This window comes from Callorhinchus milii, unplaced genomic scaffold, assembly GCF_018977255.1.
Source record: "Callorhinchus milii isolate IMCB2004 unplaced genomic scaffold, IMCB_Cmil_1.0 Scaffold3, whole genome shotgun sequence".
Taxonomy (NCBI): domain Eukaryota; kingdom Metazoa; phylum Chordata; class Chondrichthyes; order Chimaeriformes; family Callorhinchidae; genus Callorhinchus; species Callorhinchus milii.
Genome location: NW_024704744.1, coordinates 40716021 through 40728145, shown reverse-complemented (window position 1 = coordinate 40728145; position 12125 = coordinate 40716021). Strand labels below are relative to the sequence as shown.

The following is a 12125-nucleotide window of genomic DNA, read 5'->3' as shown; positions in this document are numbered from 1 at the left end:
TATTCTTTGTAACTCTGTGGAACCAGCTATAAAACTAAAGCATAACACAATGTTCTCTATCTAGAAAAAACATTTGACACATTACATGAAAGAGAAACTTTTTAAACTGAAAAGTCAAAATAAAATTTACATTACAGCTTTTTTTATGATAATACAGTTTGGGAAGTGGTGCATTTCTAGCAAAATATGTTTCTTGATTTTACTCTGTGCATATTCAATAAACTGTGATTTATATACTGTACAACTGTACACATTGGGTTGCTTTGGCATTAAGGTGTTGGGATGAAAGTGCTCAGTCCAGTGACATATTCTATTTACACTTGTACAGTGATATCACCATCAAAACACTATTAAGGCCAAAGCAGTCTAACATTCCTGTGATAAAACTTTATAATTTTACAGAACATATTTCAAAAGCATTGAAGGTCAAATGCTCTTGACGCAACTACATGGGTGATGGGTGTTATATAAATACAAGTTGTTGTTGTTGACGGTGTTGTATATGTTCCACTGACATGCCCTATGATCGCAAACATTTTTTTCTGTACTATGACTGTTGGTAATTGCAAAAGCAGTAGTTCTCACAAGATAATCATAAGTGGAAAGGGAAATCCACTGCTTGCAATATGGTTATCAGCTCTTGCTTGCTCTCAGTCTGAAGGTTTAACATTTACTCCAAACTGCTTATTTGACATACTGTACTTTATGTGATCATATCCCACACAGGTAAATTAAAATGGATAATACCACAAGGACCAGTAGTATACGGACTGAATCCCTGACTGTCCAAGGCTTTGAGAATTCCTCTTGATATGAAAGACGCTAATACAAATGTAATTTGTTGTTGAAAAATACACAAACATAATTTGTAATATTGTCAGACCAATATGGGTCAGGGGGAAACTTTATTGGATCACCTATTTGTAAAGTTCTGGGCAAAAGAGGTATCCAGTTTATATAATAATAATAATCCTTGCATTTGATATGGCGCTTTTCACGTCGAGAGGACGTCCCAAAGCGCTTCACAGAACACACTGTAAAGTGAATTGACTGTATATTTGTGGGCGAACGCGGCAGCCAGTTGCGCACAGCAATGTCCCACAAACAGTCGTGGATTGAAAATGACCAATTTATTATTGTTTTTTGTTTTGGAGGGATTATTATTAGGCGTGTGGAGTAAGGAAACTTGCCCAAGGTTTCGCCAAATATGAAAGCTTCCTGTTTATATTTTGATATTCAGAACTTGGCTGGTGTTGTTTGTTTGCAATAAATGTACAAATTCATTGCGACTTACATCCATGATCATTCCATAATAAGGAAATCAATTAACCACCAATACTACTGGTCCTTGTGGTATCATATACTTTTAATTTACTTTTGTGGCATAAGATCATATAAAGTACAGTATGTCGAATAAATGGTTTGGAGTAAATGTTATCAGTAAAATTGACAGCTTTATTTCTCTCTGGACATTGACAGTTTTTATGGATTATTGACTTTAGCTCTTGACAAAGACTACACCATTGACTATTATTTATGTTCGAAGTAAAAATATGCCAGAGTTGAGTGGTTGTAAGTTCACAATGGTTCTGATTGTCTTTCATGTGATTTTGTCTTCACAGTGGGGTCAGCATGTTTGCGATGCTAACTGGAACATTGCCTTTCACTGTGGAACCATTTAACATCAAGCAGCTGCATCAGAAAATGGTCAATGGGGATATCAGTTCCATTCCACCTGAAATCTCATCAGGTATCAGACAAATTGGGGTTGAAAATATGAAATTCACAGTATCAGCTTAGTTCACTTAGTAGCATGTTTGATAATATTTTAGATCAAAATACTGTCAAGCCACTATCTGTGTGTGTGTGTGAATAAAAGTACCCGATGATTACCTGTAGGAGTTTTGATGTTTGGAAGAAGTGGAAAAAGCTTAGTCTTGACACTCAGGTGAGGATGTGCTAAGATGTTTCAGTGACATTGTTGCAAAGGCAATGGTTAAGTTTTTTCACACCTCAAATTGAATTGAGTCCATTGAAGCTCTGACCCAAAACTCAGAACAACAATTCATTAAATTCAAAGATCTTTGGTCAGATGTGAGCACGCATCTGAAATAGCTTATCTCGTGAGTCTCCAGAACGTCAGGAGAGAACAACGACAACAACAAGATTACAATTGTATAGCGACTTTCAAGTCGGGAGGACGTCCCAAGGCGCTAGACAGAGTACAGCATTTCAGACCCGAGCTGGGGTCAGGGGGGAGAAGGGAGGGAAGGGGAAGGGGGGTGGCTGATGGCATGGTCGAAGAGGAGGGTCTTGAGGCGGGACTTGAAGGAGGCTAAGGAGGAGGCGAGGCGGAGTGACTGGGGAATGCAATTCCAGAGATTGGGGGCAGAGTGGCTGAAGGCTCTCCCAGCGGGTGGGTCGGGGGATGTGGAGCAGGCCAGAGTCGGCTGAGCGGAGGGAACAGGGGGTTTGTAGGGGGTTGGAGGTCGCAGAGATAGGGTGGGACGAGGCCATGGAGGGCTTTGTAGGTGAGGACCAGGATCTTGAACTGGATCCTCTGAAGGATAGGGAGCCAATGGCGTTGGGCGAGAATGGGGGAGATGGGGTCACGGAGTTTGGTGCGGGAGAGGACATGGGCAGAGTTCTGGATTATCTGCAGCCTGTGGAGGGAGGAGTTGGGAAGGCCGACAAGCAGGGAGTTTGCATAGTCGAGCCTGGAGGTGATGAAGGCATGAACAAGAGTTTCAGTGGCTGAGGGGTTAAGTAGTGGTGGAGTCGGACGATGTTATGGAGGTGAGGGAAGGCAGAGCGAGTCATGGCTTGGATGTGGGAAAGAAAAGACAGTTGAGGATCGAACAAGACACTCAGGTCCCTGACTGGCTGGTGAGTTGTAGTGAGTAACCATGGAGGTTGATGTTGCCAGAGCCTGAGGTGCTGAGGCGCTGGTGTGAGCCAATCAGGAGGGCCTCAGTCTTGTTCACATTCAACTGTAGGAAATTTGCCCTCATCCAGGACTTGATGTCCGACAGGCAGTCTGTCAGGACAGCAGTGGTCCTGGAGTTGAGGGTGGAGGCAGAAAGATAGAATTGGGTGTCATCCGCATACATGTGGACGTTGACCCCATGTCTGCAGATGATGTCATCAAGAGGGAGCATGTAGATATTAAAGAAGAGAGGGCCAAGGACAGCTCCCTGGGGGACGCCAGACGTGACCCAAATTACATCAGAATAGCTCTTTCATGTCGGGAAGACGTCTCAAGACACTGGACAGTGAGGGATTTATACCCGAGCTGTGGGTAGCAATTAGAAGGGTGGAGGGCAGGGAGGGTAGGTGTAGAAGGGTGACTGAAGGCATGGTCGAAGAGGAGGGTCTTGAGATGTGCCTTGAAGGAGCAAGGGAGGGAGCAAGGCAAAGGGACTGTGGGATGGATTCCAAAGTGTGGGGGCAGAGAGGCCGAAGGCCTGATCCCGGGCGGGGGACGTGGAGCAGGCCTGAGCCTGCTGAGCAGAGGGAGTGGACAAGTTGATATGGCCTGATTGTTTGCTTGTTTATTTCCTGCACTGTGAGGAAAAAAGTATTGTTTTGAAGAGCAGATTGTCGCTAAAATTTTTCATTTTTACGAATGAGTTAATTCTTTTACTTGCTACTTTTAAATGTATATATTTATATCTAAATTTATAATATCATTTTAGCATTCAGGATTACAATTTTCTTTTTAATTGGAAAAGGATATATTTTTATAAATTTTCCATCCTTATTTTGTGGAAACTAAAGAATGGTGTTTTAGTGTTGACCTAAGATACTCTGAACCTTATTGTTTGTACCTACATAAACAGTCCATGCCACTTGGAAGTAACAGAGTTGGTTGTAGATGAAATTGATAGAATGGGGATGCTGAGGACCTTCAGTGGAGATAAACCAAACAATCAGAAACTTGTAATTTCATGCCCACTTCTAGATCAGAAAGATATGGTGGATACTGGCAACCACCTATGTTTTGGTCGCTGCCTTTGTCTCCCTGTTGGTGAAAATGTTCCAGCCCATAAATGTGATGATTTTACCAGCAGGAGCAGGAAACTACAAATGTATTGTTTCTTTCAAAGTGTCTTTGTAGTACACAGTCTGAAAGTGGATACAAACAAGCTGGTGTTTTATCAGTTGTGGAGGGGACCCCTCACACATTGGCTTAGCTGAGAAATGACTGTTAAACCTTAGAGTAAGCACATGTGTATTTACTTTTCTGTCCGTACAGCCAAGGCTTGTCAATCATTCTGTGAATATAACTAACATAGAGGCGGTGTTCTTTCAGGAGGGCTACATTTCATGCTTTGCTTGCTTGAGCCTGATCCAGTCAAACGACCCACTGTGAGAGAAGTTATGGAGGAGAAATGGTTAAGTGAAGGGTTCGTGCGAAGATCCTTGCATTCAGTAGTCTATAAAAACAGGTACTTCATTACAATTACATTGCGGGATGTGTCTTGTTTTTCCCTTTGTAAAGGAAAATTTAATTTGCAAAAAGCCAACAAGTAGGTGCATTATTGGGCATCAGTTTGGCTTGGTTGATAGCACTCTTGTCTCTCGTCACTGGTTCAAAACCCACGTTGGGGCTTGAGCTCACAGTATGGGCTGATATTGCAGTGCATTTGCTGGGAGAGTGTTGCATTGTCAAAGATGCTGTCCTTTAAATTTGATAGATAGATTAGGCATTCACTTTGCAGCTGTTTGTGAGACTTTGTTGTGTTCATATCAGCTGCCACATTTGCAAACACTAAACTTTACAGCAATTTCCTGTGAAGCCCTTTGAGTTGTCTTGATGTTGCACTATTTCAAATATTGTTATTTGTGTCAGAAAGAGTCTTTCTTTGTTTGCAGAATGGAATCATCCCCTAAATTACATTAGTTAATAATTCAGTAGTTTGGGTTCAGATGATTTTCAGGCATTCTCAGAATTTAAATGTTTTCAAATTTCAGTTATGTACAAAATATCTGAAGAACACATTTTAAATAGCTCATTGCCTAAAGGGGAGAATTCACGTTAAAACTTGAATTAAACTGTTATTCCAAAAGATTCCTCTGAAATGCCAAAATCAGCAGGGAGGAAGGTTCAAAGATTCTGCAGACAAGTTCAGTGGCTTTGGGCCCAACGATTGGCCCGATGTCAGGAAGTGTTCTGTGATAACCAGTGGGTGACTGGGACACAGCTAAGAGCAAAAAGTCAAACCATGTGATAATTATTAGCAGTGGTACATAATCAATTACAGACCATCTCCTAAAATGGTTACTTAATTAATACCTGTTATTGAAGAGACTGGAAAGATAACACTTTTGTTAATTCTGATACAGAATTTTATATTTTTTACCCTAACTAGCTATTGTGAACAGTTTAATAAACTTTGGTGAACATTTACCATAATGCAGATAAGACTTTGGTAGGCAATGTGGACCTTATGACATTTTGACTTGTGTTACTTCTATTTGGCTAGTTCATAAAACATAGAATAAATATTTCTATTTCTGTATTATTATTACTTTTAAACAGTTAGTTTCAAATGGTACATAGAGCAATGACAGATTTTTATAAAAGTTAAGATAAGCTTAGACATTTACAATGGGTCCTATTCAGGTCTGAACCATTTTCATAGCTCTCAGGAGCTGTGTCAAACCTATGACGCAACTGTTATTGGCCTTTTAACTGGCTTCATTAACCTCTGAATATGGGTCACATTCATTTATGAGCTGCCCTAAGCAGCTGTAGATATTGGACCTTTATATGTCCCTTCCTTGATCTAGATACTATTTGAAACTGGTTATGCTTTGCGACCTAGCCTTTTATGAAGACGTTTTTATATTTTTAATTGCACACCATACTTGAAGTCTAGCAACTAATGTATTAGATTAATAATTGAAAAAATGGGTCCAACATAGCAGGCACAGAAGATCTTTTCATCATTTAGTGTTACTTAGCATGTTTCTTAAAGTGGTACTTTTGATATACTATAAGTTAAATTATATTGTGGCAATAATGTATTTTAATGACGTGTCTTTATTTTGTAGACTTCATCCTGATGAACTTAATTCATCTGTTTTAAACTTTATGACCGAAAAACTGGGCTTTGGGCTTACAGAAATTATGAACACATTAATCAATAACAGACCATCCCCCATCATGGCAACTTACTGCCTGTTACTGAAGAGACTGGCAAGATACCAAAATGGAATAAAAAACAAGGTGTAAAATGTTGATGCATCCATCAAGTAGTTTTTGAATATTACAAACGCTTTGATCTTTTCATATTGATTGGAAAACATTCTTTGTTGTAACTTATTAACCATATTGCTTTATATTTTTGCTTAATTGGTTAGAGGATTGAGTCTAGTGAGTGGAATATATCAACCAGGTCTCTGTGGATAGATACTGCTGAAAAGAATATCCCTAACAAACCGTCATTTCAGCAGGTAAATTGACTATTAACAGGGTTTCTTTTGCATGTTCTTTATGGCAAGGGATGTGAATGTTTGGTTGATACAATACAAATTTACATTTATATAGTGCCTTTTACGTCAGGAGAACATCTCAAGGTGCTGATATTCAGTGTCAGTGTCAAGCACAGATAAAACCTCACAAGTTTGCTTTTGACAGAACTAATATGAACATTTCATTAACCACATCACATTTTTGGGACATCTCTGAATCAGCCTTTCAATTTGGTGTCAATTGTTTTGAATTATGAGCAGTTTTGTTCTGTGAAATCACACCTACACAGATGTTGACTGACCTCATTTTAGTTAGCCAGCATCTATTGGGGTAGCATTCTTATCTCTGAGTCAGTAGGTAGTAAGTTCAAGCACTTTGTTCTCACAGTCTGACCTGACACTCCATTGCAATACTGTGAGGTCAGTGGTGCTGTCTTTCAGATGAGACGTTAAACTGAAGTCTCATTTACCTATTCAGGTCCCTGTTAAGGATCACATGATATTATTCAAAATGAGAAGGAGGTTTCTCTTGATCCTCCAGATAAAAAGTTATCATTCACTTCATAGTTTGCACACAAAACACAGATCGACGCCAATTTACAAAGTGCTTTGTGCTGTCCTCCTGTTGTGGCAGGTGCTATATCAAATGTAAGGATTATTATTACTGCTGTTTATGAGACGTTGCTGTGCACAAATTAGCTGCTGTGTTCACCTACAAATATTACATTTCTCAGGAAAACTCTGTTAAGCACTTAGATACATTTTGATATTATGGGCACTTTATCCAATGAAAGGATGATTAGATAGGACTTTTACAGCTAGACAATAGTAATGTTGCAACTTTAGACATTAAATCAATTGTTATTGGCTATAAAGTCAATGGAATGGCACCTACTACAAAAGCTGTCATTACCGCAGGGACTGACTGTAGTTTTCAAACCCTGACTTTATATAATCAGACTTTTTGTCAAATGGGAGTGCAATTACAGTGAATCTGTTTCACCAGGATTTTGTGTGAACGGTGACCACAAACTGGTCTATAAATCTACGTGTCCACAACCAATTACCCTGCCTCCTTTCTGGGCTTCTTAAACTGGAAACCTTTGATGCTAATAAGCATCAGCATCTTTTAATAAACATAGACAGAATGTTTATAATAACATATGAACACGACCTTTTCTACTGGATGACGGCAGGATATTTTGAACAAAACAATGAAAACAAGACTTGGTTTCATTTAAAATATATAATTTAATTTATAATCAGGTTGATATAGACATTTAGTTATTGAACTAATTTACTGCTCTGAAATTTAATGCCACTGCTGTTTATAACAGAACATACTGTGGTACATTATTTCCAAAGCATGTTATTTCGCTGAATAAATATATTTACATATAACTGTATTAACTTGTAAACTGATTATTTTATAATTAGGAAGCCTGTTCTGCTAAGAGACTATCAAATGATCAGGCTGATCAGGTATCTCTGGAATGAAGCACAATAAATTGATAATCAAATATGATTTGACATTGCAAATGATATGGAAAATGGGTTGATAATGTATATTAAAGTTAGGTACTGACAGCTAAATTAAATAGTGCTGCTTACACCTGAACACACAGCTTTCATCATAACCTCAGATTAACAAGAGAGCACATAACTATATATATTGCTGAGTTGAAAGGTAGATAGAAGTGAAAGGCCTTACAGATAAAATTATTACTTGATCACATTCCATATCAAACAACCATCTTTTCACGCTATTGTATTATAGGATCACGAACACAACTTGTGAGGGCTTACTCCTCTATTGACTGTTCTTCTGTATCAGCCCTAAATGCTAATTTACAAGTGTTGTCATTATCACAGAGCTTAAAAAAAGATTTTGGAACTGACACTGGTCAGAGAGTACATTCATGCTGCCACAAGACAAAGTGCTAATTAGAATATTTTACTTTACATCTGGCCTCATAGCCCATTTCAGCAACCCTTGGCACTAGAATTTGCAGAAACAATTAATATCGAACTGAGACCTCCATGCTTCCATAACAATTATAACAGTATAGAAATCCAGCAATCTGGCATCAACAATAGTCAGCTCAACACAGGGTCCAGATAGCTCAGATTGTATCATAGCTAATATATTGTGTGTAACTTAATTTGAAGTTTTGGATTAGCTCCAAGAATAGTAAGGTTTGTGGGACGTTACCAACCACACTGTTTTGCCAGGGAATATGCAATTATCAATGTCAGGCATTTGACTTCTATTTTATGGTAAGGATGGAGTGACCATATGATGAAGGAGGATTTGGGAGTAGGATTACAGTACAGTATTCATTGGATCAACTGCACCAAATTAAGCAATGTACATAAGGACATAAGAACATAAGAATTAGGAGCAGGAGTAGGCCATTCGGCCCCTCGAGCCTGCCCCGCCATTTGTTAAGATCATGGCTGATCTTCTGACCTCATTCTAATTACCTGCCCTATCTTCATATCCCCTAATCCCTCTATTTTTTAAAAATCTATCAGTTTCAGCCTTGAAGGATTATTTAGGATCATTCAATTGGAACTTTCTGTTTTCAGACACTTGTGATATTTTGAGAGCTTTGCCATAGATTAGTGGTATCATGTCTTCCAAACCCACAAAGTAAATACTGTCGATATGGTTATTAAAAAGATTTATCTTTTCAACAACATGCTTTGGACTTTTGTTGTGAACGTCAGGTTGAATAGTGAAAATAAATAGTCATGTTCAAAAAAAGCCTTGTAAATGTGAATTTTAACTAGACAACATCTTAGTAAAAAGATTTCATGTTTCAAGTTGTTTCACAAAAATAACTTGTGTTTTTCCAACATTCAACAGAGGGAAAGTAACACAAAAGAAAGTATGTGTGCAAAGCTAAAATCTACAAATCTAAATCTCCAATCACAATCTCAAGATAGTAAGGAAACTACCAAACAGATACATCAGGAAAATCAGAAGAACTCTGAAACAAAGGAACCTGAGTCTGTGCACACACCTATACTGAAGGAGATTATTCAGGAACAAGAGATTGCAGTTGTATTGGCGACTCAAGACAACTATTTCCCGGAAGGTAAAACTGGATTTGTTTACAAGAAACATTTTTAAATTCAAAGTAACATTAATACAAAGTAAATTATTTTCAAAGAAATTAGATTCTTGAAACAAATGTAAAAGGGTATGCGATAGGAAAGTGAGATCAGATTAGTTGACTCATGTGGAGGAAAACACCAGCACAGATTTAATTGGCCAAATAGCCTGTGTCTGTGCTGTAATTGTATCATTCTCTGTACAGTACTGATCAAAGCTGAATAATTACAGTACACTATGAGTGAATAATGTAAGCCAAGAGGAACTCGGAAGTTTCCGAGACACTACCTTGTGTGAAAGGCACTATGCTGTTGCTGTAGGAAATGTGTCCATCGGAATAAACATAAACAATCCTGGAAAGGTTTCAGTGATCATTAACTGCTGCCAATTAAGTTTCTAATTTTTTTTAGGTCAGTGGGTGTCTGGCACATGTGGATACCAATCATCACGCTTAAGAGTATCCAAACCAAACTGAGGATTCCATGCATCCCACCCACACATGGAAATTCCAGAGATAGATTTCTAAGTTTCTAATGATATAGTTTGTTTGCAGGTAACAATGATATTTAATATAGATACATATTACAGGGCAGCCCCATTAGAATGTCCCAGTTGAGCTTGGGTTTGTTTGGAGCATGAGCCTACTGGGGACCTGCACCATCAGATGAGTGGTATACCCAGCTTCTGGTTCTGATTAATCAGCTTCCTGCGCTTAGGAGAATGTCTAACTTGCAAGTCGTCAGGTTAACGGCTAACTTCACTTCTTACAGGTTGCATGCACAGAACCATTCATGAAGTGACATCAGTAGTGATTCCTAATATACCACTCATGCTCAGAATGGAGGAAGTGATATCAGCCATAACCTGACAACCTGGGAGTCGAATGTTTTCTGTGCTCTGTTATAACATGGCCTCTAAGATACTGGATACAGACACCTGTGTTATAACACAATTGGCATGTACTAAGCCAAACTCTGTAAACTATTATTTTATTGTCTTTCCTTTTCTCTCTTTGTGTTTTGTTTGAATTCTTTTTCATTATTTTCTATGCGTTCTATCTATTCTCTGCTTATTTTAACCTGCTTATTGTATCTATTTATTTCTATTAGTTACCATATCTCTTTCCTGGGAGCAACTTTTCAACAAAAAGATGATTTACATTCAAACCAATGAGATTCAACCCAAGGGGCTTCATAATTCTTTTTAGATGGAAGTTAACATTTCTCCATACTGAGCCTAATCACCTACAGAAGTCTAGAATTTATGTTTGTGTCATTTACAGTTTCCAGATTTGCAGGCAGAGAATTAGTTCATCTGGAGCCTCCTGAATCATCCTCTAAAGGTATATCTGACATGGCACAGAACCAAGCCAGCTCAGGATCACAAGGTAGAGCAGAGATCACCCACAGCCCAATTGATGCAAATCAAGAATTTCAAGAACAAAACAATCCCATCATAGGAGATGATCCTGTTCAACCTGTCAGTCAACAGAGTACTGAAGGGAACCTCAAATCAATAATGGTCAGCAAAGGGACACCCAGATCACTGCTGGAGAACAAAGGACACTGCAAAAGCCCAATAGTACATCATGAAACCGAATTCAAATGTCTCCTCCAAGCTATGGAAGACTATACACGAACACCAAATTGGAAGTCTCAGGAGAAAGATGGTCACAATTTTGTGGTAATTGACACACCTCAGCTTTCCCCGTTGCCAAAGCTCAGGCAAGTTGCTTTCAAAGACAGCGTGGCAAAGAAAACTACCTGGATTAGAACATCTCGGCACTCAACAAATGGATCACCACCCTTTTTGGTTAGCGGCATAAGACCTTCATTTTTACCACCTTCCCGCCAGCAGGCTCTGATAGTCAAGAGCTTGCGTCAATCCAAGGAGAAAACACAAACCTGTCTCACAGGCAACTCGTTCAAAAAGAATTCCATACAGCTCAAGCCAACTCAGAAAGCAGCAGATTTAAATCTCCCAGTATTGTCCCCAGTGTTTCAGTCAAAGTCTGATAAAAAACATGAAATAATAAGGTTAGATTTTGTATAAGACTGGTCTTCTGACAATATTGCTGAAGCTCAAATTAAGTACACACATAAGGTGCAGTAAATCACATCTCAGAGCAGATTCAACCCAGCAGGGAACAGATAGTCTGAATAATGAAGAGCTGAACAATTTCAATTATCTCTGCAGATCATTTGGATAGCAATTTTTTGCTGCTACTGTATTTACTATTAAGAATCCACGTCTCCCTCATTGTTTTGCATTAAGTTCAATTAGTTTCCCCCCAGGTAATTTAGGAAGTACACAAGCACAAAATTATGATTTCTCTTTTTCTTCTCTGACATGTTCACTGTCTATATGTACAGACAATTAAATTTAGAACACAAAGACTAACTTAATATCTGCTTAATCAATAATATAGCCATTAGAAGAGTTAAGAGGAAATGTAAGTGTAGTGTCTGTTTTTTGTGGGCGAATAGAGGGGTGAGGGAGAGGGGTTTAGGACAGTTTGAAGTTCATGTGG

The 12125-nt window shown here is 38.6% G+C and overlaps 1 protein-coding gene across 1 annotated transcript in view; it reads left to right on the top strand.

Annotated features, from left to right (window-relative positions):
• LOC103188432 (hormonally up-regulated neu tumor-associated kinase homolog A) overlaps positions 1 to 11647 on the top strand; it is a 30314-nt gene extending 18667 nt beyond the window's left edge. Inside the window, exons 5-9 of the mRNA XM_042332858.1 lie at positions 1623 to 1750; positions 4313 to 4448; positions 6058 to 6232; positions 9347 to 9578; positions 10878 to 11647. Coding sequence (XP_042188792.1) covers positions 1623 to 1750; positions 4313 to 4448; positions 6058 to 6232; positions 9347 to 9578; positions 10878 to 11647 — 1441 coding nt within the window. The remainder of the gene's footprint in view (positions 1 to 1622; positions 1751 to 4312; positions 4449 to 6057; positions 6233 to 9346; positions 9579 to 10877) is intronic.
• The last annotated feature ends 478 nt before the right edge of the window (positions 11648 to 12125 follow it).